At 57.4% G+C, this 23,774-nt stretch overlaps 2 protein-coding genes across 3 annotated transcripts; one reads left to right on the top strand and one right to left on the bottom strand.

Moving 5' to 3' along the window:
* The first annotated feature begins 50 nt into the window (after positions 1-50).
* EXTL1 (exostosin like glycosyltransferase 1) lies at positions 51-15,259 on the top strand. The gene is made up of 11 exons (XM_035019432.1): positions 51-1,710; positions 7,363-7,453; positions 7,724-7,831; positions 8,899-9,018; positions 9,612-9,744; positions 9,944-10,050; positions 10,842-10,931; positions 11,753-11,839; positions 12,243-12,403; positions 13,417-13,588; positions 13,744-15,259. Exons 1-11 carry the CDS (start codon positions 938-940, stop codon positions 13,912-13,914), a joined length of 2,013 nt encoding a protein of 670 aa, XP_034875323.1. The 5' UTR covers positions 51-937; the 3' UTR covers positions 13,915-15,259.
* Positions 15,260-17,065: 1,806 nt separating this feature from the next.
* SLC30A2 (solute carrier family 30 member 2) lies at positions 17,066-23,636 on the bottom strand. Of its 2 annotated transcripts, none has more exons than XM_035020214.1 (8): positions 23,559-23,636; positions 22,644-22,864; positions 21,797-21,943; positions 20,906-21,059; positions 20,010-20,166; positions 19,176-19,281; positions 17,935-18,069; positions 17,066-17,447 (listed from the first exon to the last, which is right to left on the bottom strand). In XM_035020214.1, the coding sequence occupies exons 1-8, from the start codon at positions 23,606-23,608 to the stop codon at positions 17,302-17,304; spliced, it is 1,116 nt and encodes a 371-aa protein (XP_034876105.1). In that variant the 5' UTR covers positions 23,609-23,636; the 3' UTR covers positions 17,066-17,301. The 2 variants fall into 2 exon arrangements, with proteins under 2 accessions (XP_034876105.1, XP_034876106.1); XM_035020215.1 differs by having other exon boundaries at positions 17,066-17,442.
* Between the last annotated feature and the right edge of the window lie 138 nt (positions 23,637-23,774).

The raw sequence follows: 23,774 nt of genomic DNA, 5'->3' as shown, positions 1-23,774 counted from the left end.
GGGAGGAGCCAGGCTGGGAAAGAGATCCAGTCAGGCCAGATACTGCCCTGAGAGGGAACGGGGGAGAAGACCGAGACGCCCGGCAGGGCTGGGGGGCCATGGGACAGGAGCGTGGGGCAGGGTCCCCGGCGTCGGCACCCGGATAGCTGCAAGTCAGAGGGTGCAGGACCAGCTGAGGGGGGGGGGGGGCGAGCTGCCTGAGTTGGGGACAGCGGCGGGGTGGGAGAGGACTAGGACCCAGAGCACTCCCAGCCCCCCAGGCAGGGGGCACCGGCTGCACCCAGGCCTTGACCCCAACCGACCCCGAGAGCCCACATGGGCCGCTGAGTCTAATTTTAGCTCCAGCCGCAGGGCCCACAGCCTGGGAGTGCCCGCCAGTGGGCACAGGGGCAGCCAGGGCTACTCAGGGGCTGCTCAGGCAAGGGGAGGATTGGGGAGGCCAGCCCCCCTTCTGTCCAGCCACACACCCTGGCCAAGCCACCTCCTGTGAGAGCCCTGACGGGTCTCCCATGGCCTGGCAGACTGCCTGCCTCCCTGCTGAGGCCAAGGTCAGGGGGTGCAGCCAGGAGGGCAGAAGGACGTGGCCTTGCAGTGTGGTCAGGGGATTGCATCAGCCTGAGCAGTGCCCAGGGGCAGGGGGCCCTGCTGGCAAGGTGGGGGTGGGGGTGTCAAAGCCTGGCTTGATTGTCCAAAGGCCAAGGAAGTAGATTCCTGACTGCAAGAAGGCAAGGCCACGAAGCCGGGTCCTACCTGGCCTCCTGGTGCCTGGCTGGTGACTTGCGGTGTGACCTCACACAGGCAGCCTGTTCTCAATGGGCCTCAGTCTTCCCATCTGTACGATGAAGGCGCTGAACTAGAAGGCAGATCCCAGCTCCAGCGACTCGCCCTCAAGCCCCTGCTCCTCCTGCTTCCCCCAGCCCTGGCTGCGGGTGGCCACATGCAGTCGTGGAGAAGAAAGTCCCTCTGGCTGGCACTGTCGGCCTCTTGGCTCCTCGTCCTTCTGAGAATCTTCCCCCTTCTCCGCCTGGCAGTGCCTGCCAGACCTTGGGTAGGGGCTCCCCAAGGCTGGCCCCGCTGGCTGGATGCAGAGCTCCTGCAGAGTTTCTCCCAGCCTGGGGAGCTCCCAGAAGATGACCCTCAACCTCCTCAAGCCCCCCGTGGTGGCAGCTGCGACTGGGGAGCTTGCTTTGATGTCTCCAAGTGCAGGGGTGGTGGTCTCAAGGTGTTCGTGTACCCGGTGGCTGGCCCGATCTCTGACACTCACCGTGGGATCCTGGCTTCCATTGAGAGCTCTCGATCCCGCTCCGTCAGCCCTGATGAGGCCTGCCTCCTCCTCCTCCTCAGCCTGGAAGCCCCCACTGGAGAGTGCAGCCCAGTGCCCCAGCAATGGAATGGGGGCAGGAACCATCTGGTCCTCAGTCTCCACTCAGCCTTCTGCCCCCAGACCTTTCATCTGGGACAGGCGATGGTGGCCAAGGCCAGCCCCACGGTGGACACCTTCCGGCCTGGCTTTGACGTGGCCCTCCCGCTTCTCCCTGAAGCCCACCCATTGCGAGGTGGGGCCCCTGGCCGGCTGGGACAGCACAGCCCCCACCCTGGGGTGCCCCTGCTAGCCCTGGCGGAGGAGAGGGGCGGGTGGCGCACAGCAGTCCCTGACTCCTCTGCCTGCCCCTGGGATGGGCGCTGTGAGCAGGACCGTGGACCTGAGCAGTAAGTGGACCTTTACCCCCGGGGCGGTGGGGGGCTGAGTGGGAGGGATCTGCAATGGGAGTGAGCCCAGAGGCCAGGGTGGAGGGCAGGATTGAGATGGGACGAGAGGACCAGAGGCCTGGCAAACTATGGCCTCAGCCGCAGCAAGAGGGAATCAGATTAGACAGAGAGAGACCCCACCAAGATGGTTCTTTGTCACACGGGGTGTCCAAAGTAGGTTTTGGAGTTCTCCCTCGGGGATCTGTAAAAACAAAAATATGACTCACTCCTGCTTACTCTTTTTCTCTTATTCCAATTCCTCCTTTCCTAATATTTTAACGTACACATCTATTGTGCTCACTCTGTGCTAAATTATAAATAATGGTTATAATAAAATAATATTAATTGCTATCATTTGTTTGTGTACCAGACCCTAAGCTCAGAGAGGTTAAGTAACTGGTCTGAGGCCATCCAGACAGAAAGGGCACAGCCAGTGTTGAAATCCAGAGCTGCCTGTTTCCAAAGCCTTCAGCATTAGAATTCTGAGTTTTGACCAAGAGTGTATGATCAACCCATCAGATACCTCAGGGCCATGGAGATTAAGAACTGGTCACAGATGGAAGCTGCTCAGGTGTCTAATTTGACGGATTAATCTCTTAAGGAAACAGCAAATATGAATGAGGTCAGACCTACAGAAGAACTTCCCACCCCCACAACTGCCTGGAGACATATAGGGGGGGTGTGGTGGCCTATGGGACATGGAGAGTTGTTCAGAAACCCCTCTCTGTGGGCTAGTTGGAGTGACAGGCCTCAGGTGATAAAGCAGTTAACCCTGAAGTACCCTAACCCCGCTGCACCCCAGGAGGCCGGTGTGTCTGAAGGCTGGTTGGGCAGGCAGGAACTCAAATCCTTTTGAAGGTTGTCCAGGGCCCAGACAGCAGAGGGTTCCTTCTCCATCTCTGAGGCAGACCTGAGTTGGAACCTGTCACTCTTGGAGTCCTTCCCTCGCTCCCTCCCTCCGGTATCTCCCTGTTCTCTGCTAGAACAACATGGGCTATTCTCAGCAACACCTGCCCCCTAGGAATGCTTCACGTGGCCAAGCTCCCTTTTTGCCTCTGCTTCTCAGGGGCTTCTCTCAGCCAGAGGGCTCTCCTGGGAATGCACTCCCTCAAGGCACAGGGCCTCCAGGGAGCCCCACAGCCAGAGGTAGGAACGCAATTGCCTCATCAGCCCCCAGGCCCTTCTGCCCGGATCCATCCCTAGCAGGCGTCCTCAGCAGTGATGGGGATCCCCCCACCCCAGGCCCCTGAAGCTCAGAGCTCAGACAGAGCTTACCTTCAGTGAACAAGTTTCTCTTGTTCACCATGGCCCCGCCTGACCTTTCTGATTAGGCTCTTAGCCGTTCTTGCTTATAGGAAGTTCTTCTTTCGGCTGACTTGAGTTACTGCACTGGTGAATCTGAAAGCTATTTCAGTCTGAACTTCTTTGAGAGACTGGAAATTAGGGAGCTGCGTACCATAGGTGAACTGTTGACGCACCAAATGTTTACCGATTGATCCCAAATCGGCCAGAACTCGTCAAGGCTTTCTTATCTGCGTGGGCCGCCCTGTGGCTGAGTTTATTTCCAAGGTGTGATGCCTGGCAGCCTCTGACTACCCTCTGCAGTTTCACAAGGTCTGTCTTCGGCCTCAGCCCCCCTGCAGGGGACAGGCCTTGTGATCTCTGGAGTAGCGTAAGCCTCAGTTTCCCCGAGGTGTCAGGCAGCTGCCTAAGCAGCCAGACAGTATAGGGACAGGGAGAGAGGGAGGCCACCAGCCACAGGGCAGCCCCCGGAAGGTGGCCTGAATAAGCAGGTACTGGCCAGAGAAAGAGGCAATTCACAGTCCCTGCCACTGTCCCACAGCCACTGTCCCACATTCCCTGGGCTGGCGAGGGTGGGAGAGGGGGAGGGGAGGAAGCGAACACGTCAGGAGAGCTTGCTTGGGGCCACTTTGCACAAGTCACGTGCCTTCAAGTACCCTACAAGGGAGGCATTGTTATTCCCATTTCAGGGAACAGGAAACTGAGGCTCAAAGCGGTGGAGGGAGCCAGCCAAGGCCCTTCGGTGACGAGCTCCTTGATTCACCGTGGCCTCCCTCGAGTTTGTGATGGGGCGCCTGCGGAGTTGGGCTTAAACCCGGCGCTTCTGGCTCCAGAGCCATTTTTCCATCTTGGGTGAACAGTCTCCTGTTGCTTTGGAATAAGCCTCCACCCATTTAAATTGTTATTTATTTATTCTTATGAATAGGGAATTCATTCACAGGGTACAAAATTCCAGAGGCACAGAAGCGTATACAGTAAAACTCCCTCCCACCCGTGTCTCTGGCCACCCGGTTTTCCTTCCTGGAGCCAAACACCGTTTCTAGTTTCTCTCACGGCTTTTCTGAGGTATTCTGTGTGTGCACAAACAATGCGTATGTATGCTCTCCCCCACTTAGGTTTTTGTTTTTGTTTTTGTTTTTTAACATAAATTCAATGCATGTTTTAAAGTCTCCTTTGCATCTAGGAGGCGCAGTGCCTAGGACCCCTGGTACTTTCAGGGACCCAGGAAAACGTTTTCATTCCTTTGAAAATCAGAAGGAAAAACTGTACTTTTAAGTAGAAGAAAATGTTTTAATATATATGTTTTTAAAGATTTTATTTGAGAGAGAGAGAGCATGAGCCGGGGGTGGGGTGGGGCGAGGGAGACGGAGAAGCAGGCTCCTTGCTGAGCAGGGAGCCCGACAGGGAGCCCAACACCCCAGGACCCTGACACCCCAGGACCCTGAGATCATGACCTGAGCCGAAGGCAGATGCTTAACTGACTGAGCCACGCAGGTGCCCCTAATATATAATATTACTATTTTTATTTATTTTTAAGTAATCTTAAAATATGTATGACCCCGTGATCAAGAGTTGCACGCTCCACCAACTGAGCCAGCCAGGCACCCCAGTGTTTTTGTCTTTATACCAATGCAATCATCAAATGTTAATTTATATATATAATATTTATGGCAGAGAGACCCCAAAGGCCAAAGTACCTAGGGCACACAGAAGTCACATGTGGCCCTGCCTATAGCCAGGCTGCAAGAGAGCCCAGTGGAGCCACATTGACTCCATCCTTGGGCACTGAGGCCCTGAGTCTGTGGCAAACACCTTTTATGGTCACAGAACCCTAAGACTTCATTGGCAGTTACCATGATGTCCCCTCCATAGCACACACAGAGACACACAGACACAAAGGCAGGTGCTCATCCAGCTCTGCTTATTTACCTCTACTGATGGGGATCTCACCATCTCCCAAGGCCACCCCCTGGCTCCTGTCAGCCAGATTCATTACTAGAATTGGTGCCAAAACTGACCTTTCAGACATTTGGCCCCCTGGTCCTGGGTCCATGCTTTATCACACGCCGGGCATCCGTTCACTGACCAGCTATTACGTGCCCAGTCTCGGCCAGGTGCTCCGCTAGGCCGTGGGGATGCTAAGATGAGGAAGGCAGGGCCCCGGCCCTCAAGTTGCTCGGTCTTTTTTTTTTTTTAAAGATTTTATTTATTTATTTGACAGAGAGAGGCACAGCGAGAGAGGGAACACAAGTAGGGGGAGTGGGAGAGGGAGAAGCAGGCTTCCCGCTGAGCAGGGAGCCCGATGCGGGGCTCGATCCCAGGATCCTGGGATCACGACCCGAGCCGAAGGCAGACGTTTAACGACTGAACCACGCAGGCGCCCCAAGTTGCTCGGTCTTGTGGGAAAGGCAGGCAGACCCCTGGTTAGGACGCACACTGTTAAGCAGAGAGATGCTGTGCAAGCTGTCTTGCTCGCTGGCTCCTCCGCTTCAGAGCTCTGGGGCCTCTCTAGGCCTCCGTTCCCTCATCTGGAAAGCAGGGGACTAGCAACACAGACCTCCGGTCTCTGAGGGAGTGCTGTGACAGGGAGCGGAGTTACGGCAGGCAAAGCACTTAGAGCAGTGCTCAGTAAAGCTCCTTGTGGTCATTATTACTGTATGCACACAGAGGCTGTGGGAGCAGAGAGGAGCGAGCCTTCTCTGGAAAGATCAAGGAGGGCTTCCCAGAGAAGGTGAGGTTTGAGCTTAGACTTTAAGATCGAGTAGGAGGAGGGGCGTCTGGGTGGCTCAGTCGGTTAAGCGTCTCCCTTCGGCTCGGGTCATGATCCCAGGGTCCTGGGATCGAGCCCCACGTCGGGCAAGGAGCCTGCTTCTCCCTCTCCCTCTGCTGCTCCCCCTGCTTGTGTTCTCTCTCTCGCTCTCTCTCTCAGATAAAAAATAAAATCTTAAAACAAAAACATTTATAAAAAAAAAAAAAGATCAAGTAGGAGGAATTCCTTGGGCTATAAGGCAGAGATGGGGTGCTCCAGGCTGAGGGAGGGTATACAGAGACGCAGAGGAGGGAACGGTGGAGGTTAGTGAGGACTGAGGAGTACAGTTGATTCAGAAAGCTCTTTGTCTCTGGGGCCTCGGAAGCCTGGAACTTAGGGCTTCTCAGTCCCTTAGGGCTTTGTTGGGGAGGGGAGGAGGGCTGTAGCTGGCTGGTGCTGCGGCACCAATGAGTTAGAGAATGTTCTGTTGTTTAACGTGTGGCTTCTTCCAGGAGAAGCCTGGTGGCCACCTGAGCAGGAGAGACAGAGGCGGGAGGCAGAGCCCCTGGGAGACCCCTAAGCCGCAGCTCCGGGGTAGTTCAAATAACCCAGGGGCAGGAGTTAGCCTATTTGGTTCTAGTTCCAGCTCTGCCTTAACCCTTTCTGAGACCCTAAGCTAGTCCTTGGCTCTCTCTGAGACTCAGTCTCCCCATCTGTTCAATGGTTCAGACTCAGGCCAGACAGGCTGTAGCTGAGGAGGGTCCTGGGACCTCTGAGCTCTATTCATCAGTCCCACTCTGAGCAGGCCTGTGAAGCCAGGAGTCCTGCGCCCTCCACGCCCTCCCTGCACCTCCCAGCAGCTAGGTCATGGGCACCGCTTCCCTGGGTGGGCAGTCCCAGGGAGGCGGCTCTGAGGAGGCTGTGACTCAAGCCCCTCCCCCCACAAACAAACACAGCCTGAGTGTGGCCCTGGGGTTGGGAGGAACAGAGGAGGCCTGTCCTCTGGGCGAGGGGGCCTCTGGGCAGCAGCTTCCTGTGCGGTTCCAGGCTGGGGGCCCAGCCCACCTCCTGACAGAGGAGCCTTTCATGGGCCTGGGCTCTTGGGATGGGGGGAAGGCAGGGCATGGAGGCCACTCAGGTGAGGGCTGCCCGAGAATCTGCGTGTGGCAGAGCAGTGGGGGTGTGCCTTGGTTTCAGACCAGGCCTTGGAAACCGCTGGTCCCGCCACCTCCCATTTTGCAAATGAGGAAACTGAGATCCAGAGAAGGGGGGAGATGCCTGAGCCCACCAAGGGCAGAGGCAGAACTAGAACCCAGGGCTCCTGCCTCCCAGCCCACCATGGGTGAGGGGCAGGTGTGAAGCTTGTTTGTGTCAGTGTTCCATGTGTGGTTGTACGTGTGCGTGGGTGTTCATTAACATATGAAGCACAGATGATGGATTTACACATTGTGAATTTGGGAGTATTGGTGTGGGGAGTTGGGGGGACGTCAAGGGAGCCAGGTGGGGCGAGGGGCAGCTATCTCAGACCTCATATGTGTGGGACCCCTCCTGTACCTCCTTAGGACCCACCCTGGGGCAACGCTACCCAATGCCACCTTCTGCCTCATCCCTGGCCACCGTCCTGATGCTTTGCACTTCCTCCAAGCCCTGCAGGTACAACCCCAACCTAGGCATCCCCTGGCCCTGTCCCCCCACACTCCTGAGCTGCCAGGCTCTCTGGGCCCAGGCCAATGGGAAGGGACAGTGAGCTGCCCACACCCACGCTCACCACACCCTCTGTAGAACAACCCACTGCCCAAAAAACCACCTTTCTCTCCTCTTTCTCCCTTGCCCCCAACGGAAGCAGCTGCTAATTTGGAACTGGGGGAGGGGAAGTGTGTGTAGGATAAGACTGGGCTCCCAGTGCCTCCCCTTTCCCCCCAGGCTGGCTGCATCCCTGTGCTTCTCAGCCCTCAGTGGGAGCTGCCCTTCTCCGAGGTCATCGATTGGACCAAGGCGGCCATCGTAGCTGACGAGAGGCTCCCATTTCAGGTAGCTCAGGGTGCTGCCCACAGGGTGGGACTGGACCCAGGACATGGGAGGAGCCCGGGAATCTCAGCCCCCAGGCTGATCTCAGTCCTCATTCCTATTCCCCATATGTGTATATTCATGATTTTGCTCCAAGCCCCAAGCCTCTGGGGCTCCCATAGGATCATAGAGAGGCAGAGACTCCTGAGGGTTCTGAGAGCAAGTCCTGAGCCTTTTCCAGCCTCAGTTTCCCCATCTCTACAATGGGATAAGTTAGACCGGATGATCTCCATGGGCCCAGCCCATGACTCTACCAATTTAAGGGAAAGCCGCAAAAAATCCAAAATCTGAGTGCCTCCATGGAGGCTGGGGTAGGCAAGCAAAATGCAGTGACTTTTCCAGCTGATGAAACTGATTTTGCCTGACTATGAAAACCCTGCATAAGCCTTGAATCCCCTGAGAAGTGAGAATGGTATGGTAGTTAATAATAATAGCTACCAGCCACTGAGCCTCTACCATATGCTAAGCACTTAATGTATATTATCTAATGTATTTGTTTATTTTTAAGATCTTTTTATTTATTTGAGAGAGAGAGTGTGTGTGTGCACAAGCAGGGGGGGGGGGAGGGGCAGAGGCAGAGGGAGAAGCAGACTCCCAGCTGAGCAGGGAGCCCAAGGCAGGACTCGATCCCAGGACCTCAGGATCATGACCTTGAGCCAAAGGCAAACCACTTAACCGACTGAGCCCCCCAGGTGCCACTGTATTAATCTAATTTCATCCCCACAGCCACCCTATGAGGCAGATACTATTATTATCCCCATTTTACAGATGAGGACACAGACTCAGAGACGTTGAGTAGTTTGTCCATAGTCACACAGTTACAAAGTGGCATTTAGGCCCAGCTCTGTGTGATCCTTGAACTCTTGATTGTTACCTGGGACTTGGCCAAAGGTGGCTGCTCTAACCCACTTGGAAAACCGTGCGGAGAAGGCTTCTGGTTCCCAGACCGCCAACCTGGGTGGTCCCACCTCAGAGTCAGTCAGAGCCTGACAAGGCGCCATGCCTTCTCCTTTCCTCCCTCTGTGCCTCAGGTCCTTGCTGCCCTCCAGGAGATGCCCCCCTCGCGGGTCCTTGCCCTGCGTCAGCAGACCCAGTTTCTATGGGATGCCTACTTCTCCTCCGTGGAGAAAGTCATCCATACCACTCTGGAGGTGAGGGGGACTTCCATGATGGGGGCCGTGGGGCTTGGCTCCGGCCTCATCCCTGTTCCCTCTCCACACCCCTCTCTCTGGACACCTCTTCTACCCCGCTGTTTGGACTTCCCCCTTGAAGAGGCTTCTGGGATGAATCTGAGACTTGGCTCTGAGCTCTTGGACAAGTTCCTTCTCCAGTCTTGGCCTCAGTTTCCCCATCTGTAGAGGGACAGCTCTGGCCAACAGATTTCAAAGCAAGTGCCAAGATGTCAGCCCGGGTGATGGGCAGCGGCTGCCTGGGGTGCTGTGTTAAAGGGGATTCTGGGCCCGGAAAGAATGTTGTGACTTGTTGGCAACGTCTGCCATGAGTGAGGAAGGAAAGGGAGGCAGCAAACTCACCATCATGAGCCATCTCTGGACACCATCACTGAGTGCCCCCTACTCTGGACTTCTGCACCTGAACCCTTTGGACAGTGACACAGCTGCTGCCCTCCCAGGAGCCTGAAGGGGGGCTGCGGGGGGCTGGGTGCTAGGCCAGGTCCGCACTTCCCCAGACCCTGCCCACGACCACACCGTCCACTCCCTCAGCACAGCCCTCTCTCATTTCACAGATTATTCAGGACCGGATCTTTGGAGCATCTGCTCACCCCTCGCTACTGTGGAACAGCCCCCCAGGCGCCCTCCTGGCCCTGCCCACTTTTTCCACAAGCCCCTTGGACTTCCCCTTCTACCACCTACAACGGGGTATGCCCTGGGGATGGGACAACTTGAAGTCCCCTCACCAGCTCTTCTCAAGTCTGTCCCAGCCTCAACCATAGAGCCCTGCCAAGCCCTTCCCTGATTCTCCCACATCTCTCCTGGCTCCTGGAGGCCCCGGCTCAGGCCACTCTTCAGCAGGTTCTGTCTCCTCCCACCCTAACAGCCTGTGTCTCATTCCCCTCAGGCTCTCGGCCTGTGGGCAGGTTCAGCGCCCTGATCTGGGTGGGGGCCCCAGGCCAGCCCCCCCTGAAGCTCATCCAGGCGGTGGCAGGCTCCCAGCACTGTGCCCAGGTCTGTTCCCCTTGCCAGCTGGGGTCCTGGGATCCAGGGTGGGGGCAAGGGAAAGGGCAGGGCTCTTGAAGACGTCTAGACCCCAAGCGTAACCACACGTTCCAGGGGGGAGGCACGGGAGGGGTTTTCAAGTGCCACCAGTGCCCTCCTCTTTAAGTCCCAACATTCTTGTTCCTTTCCTCCCCAACCCCTCCCTCCCTCATGGAAACTGATGAAATCATGTAAAAAGCAGGTACCCCCTTGGGGGGGCTGGAGAGGTAAACAGACATGCGTTCACGCGTGTGCTCACCCATCAGTCATTTTCTCAGTGCCAGGCCGTGGGCTTGATGCTGATGCAGAGAAAAAGCAGGAAAGGATTCAGCCCCAGGTTCCCATCCAGTTAGCATTTCCTGGCACACGCTGTCAAATCTCACTTCCAGAGAAGGCACGTAGACTCTTGAGAGAACTCACAGGGGAGGGAAGCTCAGCCGGGGACAGACAGAGCAGCTCCACAGATGGGACATCCGAGCTGGGCAGCGAATGATGAAGGAGCAGAAGAGAATGAAAGCCTTTGAGAGAAGATGGGCACGGGGCGAGGGGCCAGGGCCCAGGCGAGGGGCTACCACCACTGACTCCCTCCAGTTCTAAATGGTATGGGTAGCTTCCTTCGCGACACCGGAATTCCTGCCTTCCTGAAGCCCGGAGGCAAAAACAGGGCAGCGAGGAAAGGACCCTGGCTCCAACTAAAGTCTCCCGAACTCACAAATACAGTTGCTCTCCCAGACTTCAGGAACACCCCCTTTTCCTCCTAGATCTTGGTTCTCTGGAGCAGTGAGAAGCCACCCCCACCCAGGTGGCCCAAGACGACAGTGCCCTTGACAGTCCTGGAGGGGCAGAGGAAGGTGAGGAGTGGGGGGTGGGGGGGCCCACGGGAGGGAGGGCTCCAGCCCCTGCCTGCAGGGAACCCAGGAGGGCACACACAAGGTGCTTTGCTCGAGCCTGAGCCTGAGCCAGATCTGGATTTCCAGTCAGGCCTGAAGCTGGTCAGGAAGTCCCTCCGCCCCCGTCACTCAAGGATGTCCCCGGGCGGACTGCTTGCGCCGTGTGGGTGTGGCAGAGCTTCCTGGAGTGGATGGTGGGCTGTCTGACGTGGGTCTCAGCCGTGGGCCCGACAGAGATGATCCTCTTCCATCCCTGGCCCTTGTGGATTGTGCTTCCAGAGAACTGGGGTTTTGTGTGATGAGGGAAGGCAGAGGGCGTATGTGGGCTGCCTTGGATGAGCCAGAGGAGAAACGTGGGATCTTGAGGAAATGAGAACAGATTGCAGCACATGGAGCCGGAGGAGGGTGGCTTCTGAGAAGCCGGGATGGTGGGAGCCACCTGCGTGCTGTGTGGCTCTGGGCAAGTCCCTTCATCTCTCTGGACCTGTTTCTTTCAAAGGGAGGATGTCTGACAGCCCCTCCCAGGGTTGAGGTGAGCAGGTAATGTGACAAGAGGAATCCAGAGGCGTTGAAACTAGAAGGACCCCTAGATACCCTCTGCCCGTTTTACCAAAGGGGAAATGGGAGTGCGGAGAGTCACAGTGAGCTCCGGGTCCCAGTTCCAGGCAGCCTGGCTGTTGTCACCGGCCTGCCTTCTACACCCGTGCGCGGGGGCTCCTGCTTCGAGGCTACTTAGTCACTGTTCCCACGGCTGAGTTGGCGTCACCTCCCTCCCACTACAGGTCAGTGACCGCTTCTTCCCGCACAGAGCCATCAGCACTGATGCCGTCCTCAGCCTCGACGCCCAGAGCAGTCTTACCACAAGTGAGGTGAGGACGGGGCCCAAGAGGAGCCCGGGGCGGGGGGGGGCAGAGCCAGAGGGGCCCGGGGCAGCCCCTCAGATTCCCAGAGCAGAGAGGAGCAGAGGACCAGCGCAGAGGTGCAGCCCCTGCTTTCGAAACCACCCCTGCGAGCCAATCAGCCTCCTCCTTAGCAATCTGGTAGAACCTTCCAGCAGACTCCTGAAAACAGTTTTCAGCTCCCAGCTGAAAAAGCATTGTTTCTAGCTCCCAGGTGGGACCCTACCCCCACCCCAGCACTCCTGGAAACTTTCACGCGCCCATCTCCTCTCCCCGGAGTCCCCGCGGCCAGGCAAGCCTTGCCTCCGTATCTCTGGATGTCCCCAGCTGGTCGGGACGTCCCTCCTCATACCTCACTTAAATATCTCCCCAGGTGGACTTCGCTTTTGTGGTGTGGCAGAACTTCCCTGAGCGGATGGTGGGCTTCCTGACATGGAGCCACTTCTGGGACGAGGCCCGGGGTGGCTGGGGCTACACTGCCGAGAGGGCCAACGAGTTCTCCGTGGTTCTCACATCAGCTGCCTTGTACCACAGGTACAGAAGGCCGGCCTGGCACTGGGAGCAGAGGGTCAGAGACTCCTCCTTTGAACCATGAGCAGGGTGGTGTGGGAGCGAACACAGCAGTCCACCTAGAACCCCCAGAGATCCAGGGTCCAGGCCCAGATCTGCCACATCCCAGTTGTGTGATGGGCAAGTCTTTTCTTGTGAGGCTCAGTTTCCTTATCTGGAGAATGTTTTCACTTCCCAGGGCTGACATGATAATCAGATGAGAAAACCACACAGATGGTCAACAAATGGTAGCTAGTGTTATTTTAAATAGAGCTAGGTAGAGGGTAGGGATTTGGATTTGGTGATGGTGGAGACAAGAGAATGGCCCTAAAGCTTTATAAATGTGTGTGTGATGGGCTGGGGACTGTCCCAGGCCTTTCAGAAGTTGACGGAAGCACTCGTCTTTGGGGTAGGGACTGAATTTTGGAAGGCCCCTTTAGAGGGGTTCCTTAGACATACTTAAACCAAATATGTGTAACCTGGAACCTCTAGCAGGTTTACCCAGGAGCTCTGCGGGGGATTCTCAGCAGAGTGAAGAATGCCCCTAAGGTCTGCAGGGTGCACCTAGGTTGTTCTATAGGAGGGCTGCGTGAAACAAGGCTCACCTGGAGCATCATCGTCTGGTTAATCCACAGCCTTCCTGAAGCCGGTCTCTGGGGCTGCCATGTTTAATGGCCTTGGAACCAGCTGATCCCCCACCTCATTCTGGCTGAGGTCAGACCTCAGAGCCCAGGGGTGGGGCCCCCAGGGAGCTGTAAGGGAGGGGGCAGGGAGGACACCATTTGCTGCAGACGACCCACAAAGCACCGAACAGTAGAGAGAGGTTTGTATTTCTGGTGTGAGCTCTCTGAGGCGGCCTGGGCTGAGAGGGAGCAGGGGTTTCTAAAGAGGCATGGGGATTGAAGTCAAAGGGAGAGTGAGGTCAGGAGGGAGGAGAATGGGGCCTGGCAGGGAGGGGTGGTGGGTGAATTTGGCTGCTGTCATCCCACCTTGCCCAGGTATTACCACACCCTCTTCACCCACGCCCTGCCCAAGGCTCTGAGAGCCCTGGCAGATGAAGCACCCACCTGTGTGGACATCCTCATGAACTTCCTAGTAGCAGCAGTCACCAAGCTGCCCCCTCTCAAGGTGCCCTACGGGAAGCAGCATCTGGAGGCCAGACCTCCACTGGTGAGGATCCAGGGGGGCAGGTCGGCACTGGGAGGGCGCTGCTGGGGAAGGGATTCCCTCTGTCTAACCCCAATCCTGTTTTGTTGCAGGGTTCGGGGGCATGGGGGTGGGTTCAGAAGGACAGAGACCTCCAACGTGTTTCTCCTCCCCCTTAGGCGCCTGGGGGCCCCGAGTCGCAGCTGCCAGCCCAGGACTGCATCAATCGGATGGCGGCGGAGTTCGGCTACATGCCCCTGGTTTCCTCTCGCCTCCGTCTGGACCCAGTACTCTTCAAGGACCCCGTGTCCGTGCTGCGCAAGAAGTATCGCAGCCTGGAGAAGCCCTAGGAAGGACCAACAGAGCCCCAGCCCTGCTCCCAGGGGGCACTGCACCTGCGGGGGAGGGGGGGGGTCATCCCCCTCCCTTGGGACATCTGGAGAGCCAATCAAGGCTGACAGCCAACACGTCAGATCCCTATTAGCCAACCAGTCCAACGCCCCGAACTGCGGGGCCTCGCCCCACCCTCCAGTCCCACGGCTAGTGGCGGGTCACGGGTGCCAGGTGCTTGCTCTGCGACTGTGCCCTCACCCATCGCTGATACTTTGCCTGGAATGCCTTTCTCGGCTTCTCTGCGGGAGCTGAGTTCTACCTGTCTTTCAGATCTCCGCCTCCTCCACGGACTTGCCTGACCCCCATCCCCGACCCAGGTCCTCTGCGCTTTCACATCTGGGTGTTTCCCACACTGTTCATGCTGCTTTGCGAGGTACAGGACCAGCCAGGAAGCGCCGGGAGGGCAGGGCCATGTCCTCTTCTCTCTGGCCTGGCAGGTGCTTCACAAGTATTTGACGGATAGAAGACATCAACTGCGTGCCTGGCCCTGTGCGGTAGTCGGGATTGTGGACAGTGTGCCAAGTGAGACAAAACTCCGCCCCCCACCCCCGGTTCCTAGTCCGGCGGTAAAGCAGCTACCCGCAGACGCCTGGGTTGCCAGGCGCGATCTTCGCACAAAGAGAGGTTGAGAAGCCAGTTTCGGGGCTTCCTGCCCGATCTGGCAGAGCAGGAGCCGGGGGAGAAAGAGGATGAGAACGCCAGGGGCCCGTGCCGGCCCAGCTCAGCGCTCTGCATTACCAGCCACGACCACTAGAGGTCAGCGCCGCACCGCGCTCCCTCTTCCCGGAAAGGGACTGGCGTTGTAAGCGACCCCTTCGGTCCCGGGTAAGGGGATGTGGAGTGCTGGTGGGCTGAAGCCCGAGGTCTAAACACGGGGGGGAAGAATAAGAACAGCCCCACTCCTTTGGCCCACATACTCAGGACTAAGAAGCCATTTCTAGATGGCTGGGTGGGAGATGGGGCTGTCGGGAGCACCCTGGCCATGGCAGTGGAGTGGGGGAAGGGCTGCTGGGTTCTCCAGGGTTCATCCACCTGTAACTGGAATTATCACTTCCGAAATAAAGTGCGTGTCCTTGCCCCCTCATGCTCGGGCTATAAATACCCCTACAGCAGCTGTGCAGGGGGAATGGGGTGACCCTAGAGAGGTGGGGGTGATGGGTCCAGCTCAGGTCCAGGGTGTCAGGTGTTTTCCTGCTTTGATGGCCTCGCCACTTTGGAAACTCTCGTGACTAGCTCACCCTGGCCGGCCGGAACATGCTGTCCCCCAGGGCTTCTCCAAGGCCTCCCGCCCCATCCTCCAGCTTGAACTCTGGCCCCTGGATGACTCAGGTCCTCCCTGGAACCAGTCACAGCTGGGGTGCAGAGAGGGCTTTCCCTTGGGAGGCATGGGGCTGCTAGATTATTGAGGTGGAGGGGGGCCTGGGAGTTTAAGAGGAGGGAAGGCATTCTGGCCCAGGATCAAGAACAGTTGAAGGTGGGTGAGGAAGCACACAGCTGTGGCCCAGGCAGCCTTCCCAGGGTAGGGAGGGTTCTAAGTGCCAGGCCCAGCCAAGAGAAAGAGGCACTCTTCCCCTTCACTTCGGCACCCAGACACTGAACTGTCTAGGCATGGCCTTACCAATGGAGGGCACTGCCAGGCCCAAGGGCTCACACTGTACCAACATGTAGCCCAGAAGGTTTTCAGCTCCTGCTGTAGAGGGAGGCCTGGGTGACTGAGGCAGAAACCCCAGACCTTCACAGTGGCTATGTGACTTCATAGACTCAACCTCTCTGAGCTTTGGTTTTCTCATCTGTGAAAGCAGAGTCTCTTGAGAGGGGTGTAAGGACTTGGATCCAGGATCCTGGGGCCTGGAGGGGAGAAGGGGTTTGATTCCCCAGAGAGTGAAGTGGAGTAGAACACAGCCACCAGCAGTCCCCCACCTCAGACTTCCAGGCCACATGACTTCCGGCAGATTTTGAGGGGCTGAAGAACCCACTGACCTAGATCACAGGTAAGCCTGGATGACAATGCTTGAACGGCATGAAGAGGTTATTCCATAGATGGGAAGAAAGTAGTTCACAGGGGAAGGCGAGTGACCAACCCTTCCTCAGAGTCCTGCCACGAAATCAGGGCAGAGTCAAGACAAAGTCAGTGCTGCCCCTGGGAGGGGGGGGCTCTTTGGCAAGGTGGCCTCAGGGGGCATCTTTCCAGCATGATGATCAAAGTACGCATTCTTAAAGCAACACTAGGTGCTTAACAAACTTTGCCTCCAGTCCTCACAACAACCCTGTGAGGTAGGTTCATTCTTAGTCTCTCCTTCTCTGATGAGACCTAAGGGCCACCTAATGAGTGGGGGCGCTGCCTTCTCTGTGAGACCAGGGATAAGTGTCCCCTCTGCATCTTGTAAACACAAGCTGCCCCTAATTCGGGAATCTACATACACCTCAGGAAGCCAATGTCTCCCATCTGTTGTACAACCAACCCCTCTTTGTCTTCCATCCTCAAGTTCTGAGCAGGTCAGGCCACACCAGCCACAGCGCTGGCCCAATCACATCGGATGGCAGGCTCTGAGATCCCTGAGACTCTATCAGGACAAGAGAAGGGGGCAGGGGCTGTGGGGCCATGAGGGCAGGACCCATGCTGAAAGCCCTGCCCCCACCACCACCATCTGGGGCAAGGGAATCATTGTGTTGGCACAGGGTTCCTGCGCTGGGGGAATAAGGAAAGAAGAAACCAGCCAGGTCCTGACGCAGTCAGAAGCCTCCTCCCTCCAGGAAAGGGAAACGTGGCTCAGAACTGAAGTGACTAAGGCACGGGCAGGCCTCAGAGGCCTGCTGGTTTCCCACCTCAGAGGGACAGGTCGGGGAGTGCAGGGTCCTCACAACCCCCAACCCCCCCTTACACCATATTGTTAGAGGCAGAGGGAGAAGGACTTCTTCACAGATTCATAAGGCAAAGGCCAGACTGAAATGAGGAAGAAGGTAGGTGGGAAAGGGGACGTTGGAGCCGGTCTCCCCTCTGTCAGCCCTCACTGTGCCTCCCTGCCTTTCTGGAGGCTGGTGGTAGGAAGGCATTAGCTGAGGATTAGACCCAAACCCAGCCCCGCCAGGCACCAACCCAGAAGCTGGAGGAGCAGGGTCATACTAGCTTTACACTTGCCATGTCTCCATCCTTAAACTGGCTATCTAGTCAGATGGGGGAGGCAGGGGACAGTTCCTTCACCACTCAACACAGAGCAGAGGTCAGGAGAGGGACCCGCTTTATGACACAGCCAGGGAGCCCGAGTCCTGGCTGGGCCTGGCGGACACTCAGCCCCACCAGCGGCAGGTCCGGTCCATGCCTCAGTTGACACCTGGCCAGGCAGTCAGTCGGAGGGGCCTTGGCACGCCTGACAGTCCTTCATGTCCTCAGAGTAGTCTTCGATCTGGATGGTCATGGTGTGGAAGTGGAACTTGCCCTGCAGGCGGGTGCTGGCTGCCTTCAGCACAGCCTGGCCATCTGCATTCTGAGCTAGGGGCCGAGAGGACACACCAGGAGAGGCACCAGACAACGATTTACTCACTCGGGCCCTGAGGAAGGATCGGGAGCCCAGCTCATTCCCTACCCCCCAGCACGACAGGGTACGGGCATCAGGAAGGCCCCCCACCCCGATCCCACCCCTGCACTGGGCCACCTTCGGGTTCCCATACTTGGCACGATCCCGGAGAGCAGGGGCAGCCGTGGCTTTAAGGCTGGGAATCTATGCGCTGCCACCTAGGCGCTGGCAAAGCCTGGGCAAGTGACGTGACCGCCCCACCCCAGTCCCAGCCTCAGTTTCTTCATCTATAAATGGGATTGTGATGACCAAATGAACTAAGGTCTCTAAAGTGCTCAGCGTGGGGCCAGGTTCAAAGCAGCGGCGCTGCAGACGTGTGAGGTCATCGGGTGCTTCGGGGCTGGCCCCAGGCCTCCGGCGGTCTCTGTCCCTCACCCCGCCCTGAGGACCCTGGCCACTCACCGATGGCGATGTGGACCGACAGCACGGGCTGGGCCACAGTCAAGGCCCAGATGTGCAGGCTGTGCAAGGCTTCCACGCCTTCCACCGACAGCAGCAGATCCCGAACGGCTGTGAAGTCCACACCCTTGGGGGTCCCTGAGGGGCACGGGGACAGGGGCTTAAGGAGCCTGCTCCCTCCCGCCCCTGCCGGTTCCTGCTGTTCAAATGCTGCCTCCTCACAGAAGAGCGCCCTGGCCAGCAGATCTGATGCTGCCCCCACCCCCCAAATGATCTCCATCATATCGCCCTTTTGTGTTTTCCTCCTCACGCCTGACACTGTCTGAAATGACCCCGTCAGTCTCTTGCCCGTGTCCCCTTCTAAAACGGAAATTCCACAAGCGCGGGACAGTCTCCTTTGTTGACCACCGTATCCTCAGTGCCTAGAACAGTGCCTGGTCCAGAGCAGGTGCCCAGTGACTATTCTTTGGAAGGGAAGAAGGGAACCTGGGGACCCCTGCACCCACATGGGGCATCTACATCGTCACTTGTATCCGGGTTGGTCACACTCCTGGGGAAAATGCTCCCACCTGCAGCCACACACTCCCGCTGACTCCAAATCAGCACCCAACTGCAGACTGACCCTGGCTGCACAGAGCCCCATGACCCCGCCACCCTGGGCCACAAGGAAGCTGGTGAACGTGGTAACTCAGGGCGGACCATTTGCCAGCACTGAGGAAGCCCCCGGAGCCGAGCCACGTGCTCCCCGAGGCGGAGGCCTCAGAAAGGAAGGCACTGAGCTGGAGGGCATTTGGGAGGCTTGTCCAACACCCACCATCTTGTTTTCTGAGCCTCAGTCTGCTTCCTGTGCCACAGGAAGCAGAATCCTGTCCCTCTCTCTGCCCCAGCAAAGGCAGATGGAGACTGAGGAGGTATATGGGGGAGGGGTGGAGCATCCCGTGCTACAGACACCCCCTAGAAGTTACCTGACTAGGCAGGGAGGACACACCCCGGCAGGGAGGGGACACCATGTGGCTAGAGGGAAGGGAAGGTTCGGTCCAGGGGACATTTCTAGGAACAGCCACACCTGAGGGCTCACCTCGATGCCAAGACCGGCCTGGGGCCCCAGGAGGTTTCCCAGCCTGTGCCAGGCTCCAAGACCATGGCTCCCTGCCAGTGTGCTGGGACTCCCCTGCCCCCCCCCCCCACAAACTTGTTAGTGCTGGAGAGCCCAGAGCAAAAGGAGAGCCCCAAGCCCAGGTTACCTTCCATCAGCACTAGGATCACATCTCTCAGGATGGTCAAGGTTGTCCCCAAGACCAGGATGGAGAAGAGGAAGGTGCAGATGGGGTCTACATACTTGTACTCTGGCTACAGAAAAAGGGGAAGGCAGAGCTGCGGCTCACCACCCAACACCTCAGCCTCTCTCCCCCTGCCCACCCAGTGCTGAGTCGGGGAGAGGGGCTCTCTGCGGGGCGGGCACAAGCCTTCCCCTGGCTCTGTCTACCAGTTCTCTACCTTGGCTCCTGTGTCCACAAGAACAGGCAGGGCAGATCACAGCTCAGGATGAGGCACAGTCCCTTCCCACCCCTCCGTGCCCAAGGGACGGATGTGTGAACAAAACTAAAAGGAATCTTAGACACCAGTGGTCCAACATCTCATTTTATAGATGGAGAAACCGAGGATCAGTGCACGCAAAGGACTGTATATCACACGGGTAGCAAGGGGTGGAGCCAGGCTTGAACCCCAACACCTACTACACCACTCTGCCTCTATGTGATCTGCCCCAAGCAGTGGCAGCCCACAGGCCTGGGGGCTGGACTCTGGCTCCACGATATCCCTGGTGTGTGATACCATCCAGGTCACTGAACCTTTCTGAGCTGCAGAAAACACCACCAGCTGCTCTTCAGGATTGTTGTGAAGATCAGAGGTGCTGACACTTGGTGGGCATTGGGTAAAGGTTCCTTCCCTCTCCACACACAGCTGGGAGGGAGCTAGAACCTGGAAAGGGCCATGTGTAGAGAGGAGCCCCCAGATGATCTATACTCTCCCGCCCACACCCACCCCCGAGCCTACCTCCCTCTGTCCCCAGCTCTGACCTTGAAGTATAAGATATAGGCTGCCACCAAGACGCCTATGCTCTGCAGAAAGTCTCCAATCACATGGATAAAGGCAGCTCGGACACTGGGATTCTCCTGCTGCTGGCCGGTGTCGTGGCTGTGCCCGTGGCCAGACTGGTGAAGAGTCAACCCCATTCTGCAGAAGCAGAGACAAAGCCAAGGGCTCGCTGATGTAGCAGGCAGAGGCCCCCCAGTAGGGCTGGCCTGCCTGTGGGACAGAAATCCTAATCCCCAAGCTGCCTGTTCCCTTTGCCTGGTGAGGATCCCAACCCATGGCCTTGGTTCAGAGAACCACAGGAGAACGGGCTCAGCTCCAATGCCAGGCTAATCTGGGCACAAAGATGCCAAATCTCAGAACAGGAGGGCACCATGGAGGTCATCTAGTTCCCCCCACCCTTTCACAGAAGAGGAAGCTGAGGCCTAGAGAGGGAAGGGACTTGCCCAAGACCACTGAGCAAGGGAGAGGAAGCCCAAACAAGACACCCATGTTCCACAGACCCTGCCTCTCGCTGACACCAATTTCAGGCACACCAGCTTGAAAAAGAACTTGGGATTCTGCCCCTAGGGACATCTGCTCCTGTAAGAGCTAGACTCATGCCTTCCCATTTCAGGTATGAAGGCTCCTGGTTTATTCACACACACGTATGGGGGGAGGAGTTGGCGGTAGAGATGATGCTGGCCCAGACTCCCAGCTCTCAATGGCCTCAGCCTAGGCCTAAGGCAGGACTGAGGTGCTCCAGGAACCAGAGCTCAGGCCACTAGGGAAATTCTGGTCCTGCGGCCTGTGCATGGCCTCCTTCCACTGAGAACAGGCATGCAAATGTTCGTGTGAAAAGTGGGAGGGAGGACTCACCGGGAACGGAGGCCACACTCACATGATATTCACGGCCACAGCGCAGCCCGACGTGATCAGCATGGTCCCCCCTTCAATCTCATAGTCCCCAGAGATAAGCCGCTCCACCGCCAGGAACACCAGCACTCCAGTCACGACCCAGATGGACAGTACAGAAAGCAGGGCTCCCAGGATCTCTGAGGAAGAACCCAACCCCCAACACCCATCTTAGCATGGGGCCCTAAAACTGAGGACTCCCCATCCCTCCACGATCTCCCTGCCCCCTCCCTGCACAGTCAGGGCCTGGATCCACCTGGGCTCTGCTGAAGGTATGGCTGGCATGGTCATGCCTTACCTCACCACTCATCTGTCAGAGTACGTCAGAGCTAGAAGGAACTGAAGAAGTCACCTGGGTCAACCCTTTTTGTTTTACATGTAAAGAAACTGACTTACTAAAATAGATACCTATTGCTCAGCTGACAAACTGAGGCTTCTGAGGAGAGACTGGGCCATCTCCCACCACAAGGAAAATGACCGTGCAGCCCAGAAATGAACTAAAGGGGCCTTAAAGCCTCTATCTTCCAGAAGGCTTTGCTGACCTTTCCCTGCCCGGGAAATTATTCCACATGGAATTATGTGCAGAGTTAATGCCATACATAGTCATTTCTTCTTGAAGTTTGGCCATTTCATTTCTTAGGAAGGTGAACTCTCCTTCTCTGCAGACTGGAAGTTCCCAGAGGACAGGGGACCAGGGCTCCCCCATCAGACTGGGAGCTACCAGAGGACAGAAGCCAAAACGGACATCCTCTTCCCCAACCCAAGTCACCCTCCTGGTCTCACTCAGGGATCCACCTGTTGCAGCCACCAAAGAACACCAAAAGTCTTGACCCGCCCCCTCTTCCAACCCCATTCCCACCCCAACCAGGGTCCTCACCGGCTCGCTGCCAGCCGAAGTTCATAGTCTTGGTGGCTGGTCGGGAGGACATCCAGAGAGAAAAGAGGCTGACGAGCATGCTGGCAAAGTCAGTGAGCAAGTGGGCTGCATCGGTCATGACTGCCAAGCTGTGAGCTAGGTACCCACCTGCAGGGGCGGGACCAGGGAGATGGAGGGGCCTCATCAGCTCCCCGTGGAGCCAACTTCCCAGACTGCATGTGCAGCAGGGAAACCACAGGCTCTGGAGAAAGACCATGGATTTGGGACCTCTACACCCATTAGCTGGGTAACCATGGGCAAGAGACTAACTTTCTCTGAGCCTCAACTTCTGTGAAATGGGACTGACACTATCTACTTAGAGGTTGAATGTGAAAATCAAGTTCAAATAGGGCCTGGAAAGCATAGGAGGCACTCAGGAAATGCTCTTTCCTTCTAGGCATTCAGGCCATCCCTTACACAATGGTTGTGCATGATCTTGGGCAGATTACTTAACCCTAATGTGCCTTAGTTTCATCATCTGTAAAAGAAGAATAACAACACCCACACGACAGTACAGGCTTGTCATGAGGACTGGATGCGATAACCTGTATGTAAAAGACTCAGCATACTGAATGTTCAAGAAGTGCGGCTATTAGTAGTTTCTTTTTAATTAAGTAGGCTCCACACCCAGTGGGGGGCTTGAACTCACGACCCTGAGATCAAGCGGTGCATGCTCTACCAACTGAGCCAGACAGATGCCCGGAGGCTATTAGTATTAATATTACTGGGCACATCCTGGAGAAAAGCCTTTTGGATCATGAGACTATCCATGCACCCAATTTCATTTAATTAGCACAAAGGTTCTTACCAACGACTTCCCCAATCATGAACACCAGGCAGATGGCAGAGGCCACATAAAGCTGTCGCCGGGCCCGCTCCTTCTTGGGGTCGAAGTGACTGCCAGGACCCTTCTGGGCATGACAGTAATGATTATTCTCAGTGACTAGCTCAATGGCCTGCAAGTCCAGGCCAGATGGGGGCAGTGGGATCCAGCCAGTCCCCTCCTGCCACAGAGATCCAGTGTAAGACCTGGCCAGAGAGGATGGGAGAAGGCAGACTCAGCTCTGAGTTGGGGGCAAGGAGGGCTGACTCCAGTCCTATCTCTCTATGGGGCCTTGGCAAACGTTCCCACGTGTCCAATTCAAAGAATAGCTAAGGACACTCCAAGCTCGACAGTCCCTGTGGAGTAACCAGAAACTCGTGTCGGGAGTGGGGTGCTGGGGAAATGACCAGTCCAGGAGTCTTGGGGTCTTAGCCCAGGGTGTTCCCTCCTCCCCCACCCCACCCGTGGCAAAGCCGGAGGAGGCAAAGACCTTGGGACGTGGCCAAGGGGCAAGGCCAGTGCAGCCAAGCACGGAGAAGGAACAGAGCTCAGACTCAGGGAGAAGGGCAGATGCCCCTCTTGTGCACTTGGGGACACAGGGCCTCTCAGGGCGGGGCTGCCCGGGGGCAAAGTGTCGGGCCAAGGGCGGGGCTCCAGGCATGCGACTGCCCACTAGCGGGCAGGGGTCAGGATCTGTGCTCAGCCTCGAGGGGGCGGGGGGGGGGGGGGGGAGTGATTCCCCCTGCCCAAGCTCGATTTCCCCTTTCCCTCCCCTCCCTCCGCCCCCGCTGTGTGGTCCCGGTTCAAGCCGCCGGCAGAACCGTCCACGGTAAACCGCAAACCCAGGAGATGCGTCCGGTGCCGCTCAAATCCCCGCCGCTCCGCAGGCTCTCGCCTTACCGGGCTCCGGGCCTGGCGTCCACCAGACGCTGCTTCTCGGTGGGCTCCATGCGGCCCCGCGCGCCCCGCGCGCCCCGCGCTGGGTCCGGGAAGCCGCGCGCGGCCGCCGCGCCCAGTGCGCCCTGGAAGTTGCGCGCGGGACGCTGCGCAGCGCGCGCCCACCCGCCCGAGGGCCCCGCGCCCGCCCCCGCCGCCCCTGCGCTCGCGCCTCTCGCC

This window comes from Mirounga leonina, unplaced genomic scaffold (assembly GCF_011800145.1).
Source record: "Mirounga leonina isolate KUSES-001 unplaced genomic scaffold, KU_Mleo_1.0 Mir_173, whole genome shotgun sequence".
NCBI classification, from domain to species: domain Eukaryota; kingdom Metazoa; phylum Chordata; class Mammalia; order Carnivora; family Phocidae; genus Mirounga; species Mirounga leonina.
This window is presented reverse-complemented; position numbering and strand designations above follow the sequence as displayed.

Bases quoted from the DNA above. Each gene is read 5' to 3' on its own strand.
- SLC30A2 (XM_035020214.1), bottom strand. From the start codon at position 23,608: ATGGAGCCCACCGAGAAGCAGCGTCTGGTGGACGCCAGGCCCGGAGCC. The intron at 21,060-21,796 runs GTGAGGACCCTG...GTTCTTCCTCAG, and splicing joins CTTCGGCTGGCAGCGAGCCG to AGATCCTGGGAGCCCTGCTT. The intron at 19,282-20,009 runs GTCAGAGCTGGG...CTTTTTCTGTAG, and splicing joins CCTATATCTTATACTTCAAG to CCAGAGTACAAGTATGTAGA.
- EXTL1 (XM_035019432.1), top strand. From the start codon at position 938: ATGCAGTCGTGGAGAAGAAAGTCCCTCTGGCTGGCACTGTCGGCCTCT. The intron at 7,832-8,898 runs GTAGCTCAGGGT...TCTGTGCCTCAG, and splicing joins ACGAGAGGCTCCCATTTCAG to GTCCTTGCTGCCCTCCAGGA. The intron at 12,404-13,416 runs GTACAGAAGGCC...CACCTTGCCCAG, and splicing joins TCAGCTGCCTTGTACCACAG to GTATTACCACACCCTCTTCA.